Source organism: Miniopterus schreibersii, assembly GCF_964146895.1.
Source record: "Miniopterus schreibersii genome assembly, chromosome: 3".
Classification (NCBI taxonomy): domain Eukaryota; kingdom Metazoa; phylum Chordata; class Mammalia; order Chiroptera; family Miniopteridae; genus Miniopterus; species Miniopterus schreibersii.
In genome coordinates this window covers 45,227,628-45,240,194 of record NC_138103.1, presented here as the reverse complement: position 1 = coordinate 45,240,194, position 12,567 = coordinate 45,227,628, and the positions used below count along the sequence as shown (strand labels likewise).

General features: G+C 32.9%; 1 protein-coding gene across 6 annotated transcripts in view; it reads left to right on the top strand.

The window, feature by feature from the left end:
• Nucleotides 1-12,567, top strand: part of FER (FER tyrosine kinase) — a 315,987-nt gene that overhangs the window by 74,634 nt on the left and 228,786 nt on the right. For all 6 annotated transcript variants that reach the window (XR_013998437.1, XR_013998438.1, XM_081132190.1 and 3 more), the window contains 2 exons: nucleotides 198-335; nucleotides 937-1,056. Coding sequence is in view for 4 of the 6 variants with exons in the window: in XM_081132190.1 (XP_080988316.1) it covers nucleotides 198-335; nucleotides 937-1,056 (258 nt within the window). In the remaining 2 variants the exon portion in view is untranslated. The remainder of the gene's footprint in view (nucleotides 1-197; nucleotides 336-936; nucleotides 1,057-12,567) is intronic.

The window sequence follows — 12,567 nt, the reverse complement described above, 5'->3', positions numbered from 1 at the left end:
TTCTCACATCGATTTTTCTCTTGCTTTTTTCCTTCCTCTCTCTCTAAAATCAATGAAAACATTTAAAAACAACAACAAAAAATACCATCTGTAAATGTTGATATTACAATTCTTATGTTTATTGTTCTGAGTCCTTTTTGGTTCTGTGTCTTCTTGGTAAACTTTAAAATGATGTACAATTTTATTTTTGTTTTCAGAAAAGGCATATTTGATGAATACAGCCAGATAACTAGTCTTGTTACAGAGGAAATAGTGAATGTCCATAAAGAGATTGAAATGTCGGTTGAGCAGATAGATCCTAGCACAGAATACAATAATTTTATAGATGTTCACAGGTATGTATGATATTTTCATTCTTCTTTCAGTACTGATGACAATATTATTTTTTCGACATATAATATTTAACCAAATTAAAATAAGAAATATTGAAGAGCTTGTTAGGACATTAGATATTTCAGATTAATTTGTCTCCTTTTAATGATTTTCAGTCCTTTCTCCAAGATGATAACTATTTATGTAATGATCTTTAAAAACTTATCAGTTGTCACTATATCATTTCTTAAGCCCACACTTAATCCATGAAATTATATTTTCTTTTTAACATTTCTATAGTAGTAATACTATGACTTTGTGTATGAAACTTTATAATGTACCAATTACTTTTCCATGCATTCATCATCTTAGTTTATACTCATTAGCATTGTGACAGGAATAAAACCACTTAATATCCACATTCTATAAATGAGGAAATTAAGACTGAAATTACATGACTAGATCTTTGATGCCTGGGGTTTAATGTGATTTATTCTATTTATGTTTACTCTACTTTGTTAATATAATTTTTGATGAGAAAATATATCCTGCCCTTGGTGTGTACTAAGATATATTATGATAGGCTATTCATATTGATCAAAATTATTTGGCATGCTTTACTAGAACATCAGCTGCTAAAGAGCCAGAAATTGAGTTTGATGCTTCCTTACTAGAAGAGAATGAGAACCTTCAGGCAAATGAGATTATGTGGAATAATTTAACAGCAGAAAGTTTGCAAGTAATGTAAGTATTTGGAAAGCCTGAACTGTATAAATAATACTACTTTTATTTTTAGTTGTGCATTCTGAGATTTAAAATCCCAATTTTTGTTTTTTGCAAGTAATGAAAAGTAAATTAAAAACAAACTGTTGTTTGGGCAGAATGAACTGTTTTAAGAAATACGTTAACTTTTACTTGTTATCCACTCATTCATTTTGGTAATTCCAAAAATCAAAATCTGTGTGATGTATTCATTCAGTTATTGCTAATATTCTATATTGGAATAATGTTTTATTCTTTTTAAAATTAAAAAAAAAATAACCCATTTCATCCTTAAAACTTATTGACGGAACCATTTTGGAAATGAATGTTAGCAATAAGAGAATTGTAGATGTCAGCATCGTTTAGTACAAAAATTTGCCTTTTAACTGAGTTCTCCTTAAGCAGAGATGTCCTCTATCGTAGGCTGGTCAACCATCCCTTCTTTGCTTTGTTGCGACTGCATAACATTTTAAAGTTTTGTGTTTTTTAGTCCTTTTCAAATATTAAAGCCTGTAAATAGTACGTTTTTAAATCTAGAAAATATAATTAAGCCATTCTACTTTTAAATATTTAACCTATCTCTTGATTTTTTTCAGACACAACACAAAGAAACTTCTATCTCTTAATAAGCACTGTATGCGCTTGTTTCTGTCAGAACCACACCTAGAGATGACTATGCTCTCACTTGCTCTTTAACATTGGGCTTGTTAGATCACCTGACCTGTTGGAAAGGTTACCTCAAAAGAGTCAGCCACAAGTCCCCATCTAATATATGTAAACAATCTCCTTTCTGTTGTTCTGTAACAGTGTTGCAGATAAGTGACTGAATGTTATGATCCCGGGACTAGCTCTTGGAAAGGGGTTTAGTGTCTTTAAAGCTGGCCTGATGCGATTGAAGAAACTAACAATGCGTGTGGAATCACCTGTGTAAAATGAAGGCTTGATAGTCCTTGTGGACTGACTGTCGGTGAGAAGAATGGAGGCTTGGGAGTACCCTGTGTTAGAAGGTTTTCCCTAGCAGTCATATCGGGATTCTTGAAGCTGTTTCCCAAGTTTTGAAGCCCGTCACAGTAGTTTCACTTTGGTTTTAGGTATATCATTACAGTGTCAGTTATCTCTAAACCAGTGCTCGCCCTGGGTGATTTTGTCCCCAAGGGAAATCTGGCAATACCTGGAGACATTTCTGTTTATCAGGTGGGAAAGTGTTACTTGTATCTAGTGGGTAGAAGCCATGGATGCTGTTGAACTTCCTGTAGTCACAGGACGGCTCCTACACGTGAAAGTGTCAGTAGTGTCCAGGTTGAGAAACTCTGCTCTAAACAGTAGAGGTGAATGAAGGTAGGGTTTCTCAATTCTTTTGACAAATTCCATTTCTTAATTCCTGTGCTGCTTGGTGAAGGAATATGACATAAATTACTCCTGTTTTAAAAATTATTACATTGCTCCCAAATAATTTATCCATTTGTTTATCAAAAATATATTTTCTCTGTATTTAAGGTTGCAAGGGTTAATACTTTCAAGGAGTTTACACTAAAATTGATCAATTTATTTTAATAAACATCAAGAAAGAATGAGCATATAGATATTGGAGTATAATGTGGTAAAATTAAAAATAACTACCTGTTATAAGCTTATATAAAATAAGAGATTTTGTAACCAAAGAAGAATTTGTTTTATTGCTATTCAGGGTATAATGAGAGCAAAACTAATTATGCTCATAAATCATTATTTCTTAATTATGATGATGAAGCAATGAACAAAAATGTAATAAATTAAAGATAATATATCTTTGATAATGTGATAGAAGATTTCCTTGCTTACATCTTACTAAGGCAGAACTTTAGCTACATTTCATTGAATAGTACCTAAATTTAGGATATGAGTTTAAGATTAGGTTTTCCTCAGGAATTTTATTCCAAGAATGAGTTATTCAGTGTGTCTGTTGGCACTGTCAAGATAATCTAAGGTAATTGCATCAAGATACATATATATATAACAATGCAAGAGGAAAATCTTTCTTTTAACATAATATTAGTGCTTTAAAGTAAAACTAATATAGGTTAGGGCAAAAATAGGTTTACAGTTGTTCATATGGAAAATCATACAATAATTAATAAACAATAATACAAGAATAAACTGTGTTTCATGTATTCACAACTGTACACCTTTGCCCCACCCTGTATCTTTTCTTCCCTGAGGCATTAATTTGTTAATTTTTTTGTTGGTAGTGTTGAAATATATCCAATAGAAATGAATGAAGCAAGCAAACAAATAGCTTGGGAAAAATAAATGCAAATGACCAATAATTAAAGAAATATATATATTTAAAAGAAGCTATTTCACCTCCCAGATTGGCAAGGATTCAATGATTTGATAATACCCAGTGTTGTGTAGGTTATGGAGGAATAAGCCCTCGTGAAGTCTTGGCAGAAATGAAAACTAGTATAACCTTTTTGGAGGATAATTTGGCCATATACATCAAAATTCAACTTACACATACACTCTGACTTAGAAATTCTACCTCTAGAACTTTAGCCTACAAGTATGCAAAGATATGTATGTTGGGTTACCTGGGTGTGAACCCTGACAGTACGGCTTATTACCTTTGTGAAACTGGACAGATTATTTAATTCCTTTATGCCTCATTTTTCTTAATTGTAAAATGGTAATAATAATGGCACCTAACTCATAGTGTTATGGTTCCATGCATGAGTAGACGTAGAATGCGTGGACTATTTCTTGGCACATAGTAAGTTCTATGTATTATTTTTTGTTTTTTGTTTTATTACTACTTGGGGTGGTTTCATACATTAAGGACTATAAACACAATGTTTAGGTTTTACAGAGGCCTTTGGAAATATTTGATATCTGAAAATTTTTTGTTAGTTGCAAAATATGAAAAGAAAACTGCTATAAGGTATTCTATGTGACTTCATTAATTATTAAATTCAGTACACACAAAAATATTTCAAACAATTCGTGGGTTAAATTTTCTCACTTTTTAATATCTGCATATGAATGAGGGTTTCTGAGGAACCACTTTTTAATATATATGATATTATTTGAATAGAGGCTAAGGACGATAAAGGTCTCAAAACAGTCCTTTTATTTGAGCAAAACATTGGAAACAGTGTTTGGTTAAATGAATTATAGTATAGCCCTAGTTTTCCCACAATTTTTCCATTACGCAGGTTTTAAATACAATAAGCTAGGTTGACATGTATGCTTATGTGGAAAGATGTCCAAAATGTATGATAAAGAGCAAAACCAAATTACAGAATCGTATTTATGGAGCGAGTCTAGTAATAAAAAGTGGTACGTGTGTGTATGTTCATATGTACATAGACTATACCTTGAAATGGAGGTGAATGGATAGGGCAAGTGGAGAAGTATGTTGGGGCTAATATTTATAATGTTAAATAAATGTGGTTTTATTTTTCATTCTTTGAGTATTTTGTCAGCATGACTCTCTCCAGAATATTAGGTATTTATTTTTCTTTTCATTGTGTCAGTCATTCCTTTTATTAAGCATTTGTTTCTGAATCACATCGCTTTAAATAGTTTTAGAGTATAACTCTCCCAAAAGCTCTATTTGAAAATGTTCCTATTTTATGGTCTGTGCTTGCCTGTATTCTACATGTTTCCTTAGCTCATTTAAGATCTCTAATGCATTAATATGGAATAATATTAAGGAAAACTTCAGAAACATTTTCCCCTTTGTTTGCATTCCTTTATGTTTGTTTAAGGGATCAGTGACCACCCTGTCCATTGTGGAGAATCATTAATTTATGACTCCTGAAGAGTTTTTCTATAAATAGTGATACTGGCAATCTCCCAGGCTGCTGATTAGTAGTGACTATGAAACAGAGAAAATTGGACCACATTTCTCATGGACTCTTCAAAATTCTTGGCTAGATGTCAGATGTTGTGAATGATTAATTAACATCTTTGTTGAGTGAGTGAATGAAGACTGTTTTATGGAGAGTATTCAGGGGCTTTATGAATAGTGGATCTCATATCTGACTTTGTATTGGGATCACCTAGGGAGCTTTAAAACATGCTGATACCTGGGACCTACCCTAAAACAACTAAATCAGATTTTCTGAAGGTAAGATTGGGCATTGGAATTTTTGGTAAACTTCCCATGTGATTTTATGCAGACAGGATTGAAAATCTCTGCCATAGATCCACTAAAATTGTTTGTAGAAATGTGTATATTGCTTTCTGCAAATCTGTAGAGGGCTTCATGACCCAAAATGACTAAGGACTAATACTTACGTGAATATCTTATCTTTTATATTTAAAGAATGTCTTTTTTGTTAAACGTTTCTAATGAATTTATATTCCTCAAATTGTATAGCATTACTGTGGAAAACTAGCACTTTTACAATAGACTGACTAGATGACACCTTTTAATTTTTTTCTTTTTTATATTCTTAAATGTAGCATAAAATTGTTTTCATTAGCAGAAACTTACTCATAAATTTAATGTTTTATGTTCTTGGTTTCTGTTTATTGTGTTATGTAGAGTTTTCTCCAATAAATTTAAGAGGCTCTGAGATTATTACACAATTAGTATTTATATCCAAAACAAGATACAGTGTTGCTGCCTGCCCCTTTTCAGACTTGATGAAAATCTAGTCATATAATACTAAGTGACAAAGTTATTGCATTTACCATCTAAATATGTGCCACTCAGCATTTTATCATACTCTAATTATCTATGAACTATAGTTATAAAGGTTGCATATAAATATAGATATACACACACTCTTCTATACATAGAAAAGTTAAACTCAGTTATTTGTAGGATATTTTATTTTCTATTTATAGGAAATTATTTTGCTTGGTAGATCATGATTGTGATAAAGGGCTATTTCTGGGCCTCTGATAATTTCTAGCACTGGACACCTGAAAATGTATATTTCCCACTACACATGCACTCAGGTTGTATTATCTTCAGGCCTGAATCTGATCTTGCTTCCTTTGTTTCTGTTATCTGCAGCCTCTCTCCTTCCCCTCCAACACCCCTTTTCCATTTGTTTCTTTTTTGGATCTCTCTGTCAAATGCTGGAAGAGATACTATAGTTTTATTTTTAATCATCCATTTATTAAGATTATATATGCAAATACTTCTTCTAAGGTAATCACTAATTAAATAATTTCAGTTTATCAAAATAACCTGAAAAAAACCAGGTCTATAGAATTTTGAAATAAAAATGTATTTAAGTGTCTGTCGTATGGGTTTTGGCATTTGAATAGAAGAGGCATCCATTTGTGATCAATTGCAAATTTTAAGCAAGGTAAATGGAGTTATGAATCAGCATATCAGTAGTTTAAATAAGAAATTACAAATAGCAAGCTATTCCTCATAATATGAACATTGATATGTCTGCCAAAAGAGGAATTTTGATTAATTTTAATAAAATGGTAAAGAGTTAAGGTTTTATTTAGTTCTTTTGTTGACTGACTTTTCTAGTTTCAAATGAAGTCTCTTAATTATAAGTTGTTACCACCTATCAATAGGAAATATATTTGAATTTCAGTCTTGTATTCTAAACTGAAGCCCAACCAACCCTAGGCCTCCTATTTCCCAGTACATTTTAAAAAATTTAAAGTAATAATGTGTTTAACTTTTACAGTGGGATATAAATAAGATACCTTAATTGAACAGTGGTAATTCTCTATGTGGAAAAGAGATTTTCTTGGATTTTTGTGGGGTATGAGTCAGCAAACTACCACCTGTGGGCCAAATCCAGCTTGCCACTTATTTTTATGCAGTCTGTGAGCTAAGAATACTGTTTATGTTTTTACGTGAATAAAAAATATCAAAAGGAAAATTATATTTTCTGATGCATGAAAGCTACGTAAATTTAACATCAGTACATAACTAAAGTTGTATTGTAACATATCCACGCTTATTCATTTGCCTGTTGTCTATGGGTGATCTCCTGCTACAACGGCAAAGTTGAGCATTTGTGACAAAGACCACGTGGGGACATTCTCATCACTTCACACTGCTGCTTGGCACATCGCAGATCACGGTGACACAGTTACAACCCAACAGCATTTTGAGTGCCACACATACTGCTGTACAACATCATTTTATTTACCTTTTAATATTAGTCCATGCCTCTTAAGTCAAAACAAGAAAAGAAAATGGATTTTGAATGTCACACTTTTAAGACACAGTGGAGTGTGGATTATTTTGTTATTGAATTAGATGGTAAAGCATTGTGTTTAGTTCGCAGTGACACTCTGACTGTGCAAAAATAATGCAATATATGCTTACATTACCAAATAATCATGCAGCTCAGTATTACCAGCTCAGAGGAGAGTGCTCGTCAGAAAATTTAGAGGATTGAAAATGGAATACCTCATTACAGCAGACTTTCTTCAGAAAAGTAAAATATGTAAATGAGGGTGCAACCAAAATAAGTTCCTGGGTGGCTCATTTGTTAGCTGAGCAAGGAAAGCCATTTACTGATGATGAATTAATTAAATAGTGTTTCACTGCAGTAACCGAAGAAGTATGTCCAGTGAAAATAAACTTGTTATAACCATTAGTCTTTCAGTGAGAACATTTGCTTGAGGAGTTGAGACATTGAGAGCTGCATCATTAGTTGATTAAAAAAAGACAAGGCAAATAATTTCATGTGGTTTTCCCTGACTCTTGATGAGTCAGCAAGTGTGATCAAAAAGTGCTCAGTTTATTTGAAGAGTCAGTGCCAAGTTTTAAGTGACTGAAGACTTACTCTCTGTGAATAGCCTGAGTGGATCAACTACACATAAGAATATTTTCAAAGAAGTAAAGAAAACACTAGTCCAGTACAAACTGAAGTAGAATCTTTTAAGATGTGTAACAAATGCTGGTGTTAAAAATATGTGTGGATCAGAAAGAGGCTTAGTTGAACAAATTTACGAAGCATGTACGAATGTTAAGTGTTTTAATCCTATGGTTATTCATCACGAGGTACTTTGTGGAAAATATTTGAATATAACCATATGTTACTGAATCAATAATGTCAACAAGGACCTACATTTGCTCTTGTGGACTTGACCATCAACAATTACATGAATTTTGGTAAGAAATGGAAACTGCATATCTTGGCTTGCCCTATCACACAGGACTTTGGTGATTTATAAGTGAAAAGTTTTACTGTGATTATTATTATTTTCTTTAGTGCAGAGCTCAGATTGGAATATTTCTAAATAATCAGAATTTCCCTCAACTACTGTTAGTGAACGCTGAATTCTCAAAGTTTTGGATATTAGCTTGTGCTGAAGACTTGATTAGTTTCCTGTTGAGTTCAACCTAAAATTACAAGCTAATACAGTGCTTATAGGCAGAACTTATACTGCAGGAAAGTCATTTAGATGACATCTAATGTTATTTGAATTCCAGGTAATGTCAGGTTGTTATATACTCCCTGTGCAGTCAAACATTAAAACAGAAAGCAAGATCACCATTCTTACAAAATTTGTAGCTGATGAAATTTCTGAGCTCAAGCTACATTTCCAGTAGCATGTTTCTGACCTTGGTACATATATTTTGACATTTCAAAATCTATTTAACTGTGCAATTGAGGAGTTCCCACCTAACTTTAGAAGTGATGAATGTGCAATGTAGTGACATGCTAAATCTCATGTAATATAATTTTATAAATGTCAGCTAAGCAATCAGTATGCTCAATTGAAATCATATGCTCAGGGATTGATATTGGAATTTGGCAACGCCCATCTGTTTGAAAAGATATTTTCAAAGATCAAATACATAAAATCTCTTTATATATCGTCTTTAACAAGTGAACATTTGTAGCTTATTTTTATGATAAGCACTACCTTTGAATTTCAATGAAGGTAAACATTATCACCCACCCTTAAAATATTTCTATCCTTCTCATAGTAGACTGTTGTTATGATAAATTGTACTCTATTATTATTATTATATTTTGAATTTGTCAGTAAAATATTTGTGAATATTAGTTTTCTTTTTTCTTATATTAATACCTTGATTTTGCCTCTTTGTGGAAGAGCCTAAAACATTTTACCCTCCAGACCTTTATAGAAAATGTTTGCTGACTCTTGTAGGAATGATACCAATTTTACTTATTAAACTGTCTGAATCAATTTTCTCAATCAAGGGAATGACAAATACTGCAGTACTCTCATGTCCTAAGCAGGACCTTGGTTTTATCAGGTCTGTTTTGGGCTGTTCTCACAACCTTAGTTCAAGTTTAGTTTTTGGGTGAACATATACTACACATATGTGAGGCTATATTAAGGGAATACTTTTTTAATGAGTGAGTTTGAAAGATTTGGAAATATTTAAAATATTAGAAGGCAGATGATATAGTAGAAGGAGAATTTGATTAAGGGAAACAAAGAAGTTGCATAGAATGCAGGTGGATTTGTCAGATTGGAGGTGTATATTTTTAACAAAAACTTTTGCTTGGTTGATTAGGAGTCACCTTCTGTTTAATATTGAGAAAAACTAATAAATGTTTGTGCAGTGGTGTAGAAGGTCATACACAAATTCCTATGAGATTGCAAAAAATGGTTTATTTCATTTATGTTGTAGTAATAAAGATGTCAGAAAATTACTTCAGGCAACTGTAACCCTTATTCCATTTGGGTTTTTGTTAACCCAAATGTCACAATGTGACAGTATTAGAAGTTTGTCATTTATAGCTTTTTAGGAAGTTGGGTCTCTCTAAGAGTGCTGTAAGATATAGATAATGATATCCAGTGGTTTGGGGATACAAACAGTATTGTATAAGTACTGAAAACTTATTATCCACAATAATTGTTTTAGGCTTTTGTATGTTTAAATACAGTTGAATCTTTCAAAATTAACTAATACATGCAGATGATAAAATCTGAAAATCTTACAAAAGGGTATACAATGAAAGTCAAGGTTCTCCCTTTTTTTTTTTTTTTTTTAGGGGTATGGTAGTAAAAAAGGCAACATGCTTTCCCCAGATAATTTCATTCTTCTAAATCATTTGTCTACTTTTAATTTGCAACCAAGGATCTCTAGAGAGTTAGAAATATTAAGAAATTTTCACTTATAATACTTAACTTTACTCAATTTTTAAAATTTAAGACTTAGAAGAAAGCTCAGTTATGCTTTTTTGTGTGTGTGCTCAGGCTATAAAAGATTAAACCCTCAAGAATATGAACTATTTTCTTGACATGATCAGGAGCTAGAGAAAATTGAGGAAACTATATTATTATTCCTTTCCCTTGGTCTCCTGCTTTCCTGATTCTTGCCTGCCTTCTTTCTTACTTGGGCTTTCACTGATAAACCTAATAGGTAGTGGTTCTAGCTAGCAGAATAGACCTGCCAGGGAACAGCATTGTTAGCTATGCGAGGCCTTTGTCTGAACTTATAGTACATTGCCAGCTCTTATCTGGCAAGCTTGTGGTAGATTTCTTTCTTTTTTCTGGGTTAAAGTTGTCTTAGCATAGACAAGGAATTCGAAAAGGAATAAGTACCACTTCACTCTTTTCACAAATGAGCTGACTTGTACTAAAAAATTATAGCAAAGTAAAGCCTCAAAATGTAACTTCTCATTAATAGCTTAAGTTATATTTTTTCAGGAGGCCGACTAATTACTAAAGGAAGTAGAAAGTACTAGCAGATTGAGATTTAAATATACTTTACTAGAACTGTCATGTGCCAATGATTTCTGAAAAATGGGGTTAGGGGGTCTCAGGTCGTTTAACTTGCCCATTGTAGCTTGGGTTAGGACTCTGGCTATCATCTCATTCCTCCCTCCCTAGCCTGCTGTCCGAGTAAAAATAGCAAGGAAAAAGGGCAGCCCAAAAGTTAACTAGGGCAACAGTGATGTTCACCACAATCAAACACCTTCCCTTGAATTTTTCCAAATAATTATTATGAAGAAATCAATAATAACATTTCTTTTGCTTTCTTTTAGATTTGTGGTGATATTACTACTGTTATTTCACATCAAATCAACACGTGTGTGTGTTTATGTTTGTGACTATAGACATGCTTACTCCTTCACTTGCATCAGGGATAACGAAATACAAGCGTATGTTAATTTCTCATGGGACTGAAAAATTTTCACATTGCCAAAGATTTAAAGTTCTTGGAAATAATTGTTGTGAAGGGACAAACAACTTTTAATTGTTAGTGGCTCCTCTATTTTTAATGTAGCATGCTTGCAATGTTCCTTTATTTTACTTGTCCTTAATTGAGAGTAATGTATAAATAATAAAAATATAACCTGTTTTGAATTTCACTTAAAATATATTCAATCCTACCTCTGCTTTGGGAGCAACATTTTTTGCATCCAATGTTAACAAAATATTCTTTTAAAAAAAAAGAAGACAGCCTTGGACACGTAGCTCAGTTGGTTAGAATGTCGTCAAGGTTAGAATATGCCAAGGTTGTGGGTTCGATCCCCAGTCAGGGCACATACAAGAATCAACCAATGAATGCATAAAGAAGTGGAACAAAAAAATCGATGTTTCTCTTACCCTCTCTCTCTTTTTTCTCTCACTCTAAAATCAATAAATTAAAAAAAAAGACAAAACTTAAAATTACTTTTCAGAAAAATATTTCTCACAGGACTAATAAAATTAGTTAATAATATAAAGTTACATTTATAGGAAATATGCTATGCTTCAAAATCTGTACTAGGAACTTAAAAAATATGCATTATAGTCAGAGGAACCCTTTAAGTTAGGTGTTAAATTTTCATTTTATTAGAGTAGGAAATGGAAGTTTAGAAAAGCTAAGTAAATGTTAAACCTGGGTGTGTCTGGTTCCAGAGCTGGTGTCTTGTACACCAGAATGAGGTGCTTTACAAGATGTGGTAGAGATGTAGAGCTGTAAGCCCAGATGCTTCTCTTATTCTGATGTGGCGGGGTAAAGCGAGCTTGATGACGTAATTTTGTATGAACGGAGCCAGCCCTGCACCAATGACTCCTATACAGAGGACTAAAGCTTTCCTCACTGCACCACTGCAGTAGTGGCTCATGTATGTTTAGCTCCAGAATTAGTTGGTGGGTAAAAGTTGTAAATTATGCTGTTTCCACATTAACATAGCTCTTTACTTTCTAGATAATTCAGAGTGATAGGAATCAGGAGAGCCTTCATACTTATTAGAGAATTACGGAAAAAGTTGAATGTTGGTCTTCTAGCAAGAAAAGCAGGACAGAACTGAGTGGAGTTGAGCACTTGTTATGTGCAAGACACTGTGCTAAGTGTAAGGAATATACTGTGAGGAGTAAGCCATGGTGCCTGCCTCTTACAGTTTGGTGTGACTGTGTATTTATTGCAGGATGGGTTGGAGGGTATGTACAGTGAGAAGAATTGAGAAGAAACTAGGGAAAGCAAACAGTAATTGTCAAAGAGAGGAAAAAAGGAAAGAGAGGGTTGGGGGGGGGGGGGAAAGTTGATGTCCCTTCTACTAGAATGCACATTTTCTGAATCTAGGTTTGTTTATTTTATCCCTAGTGTCT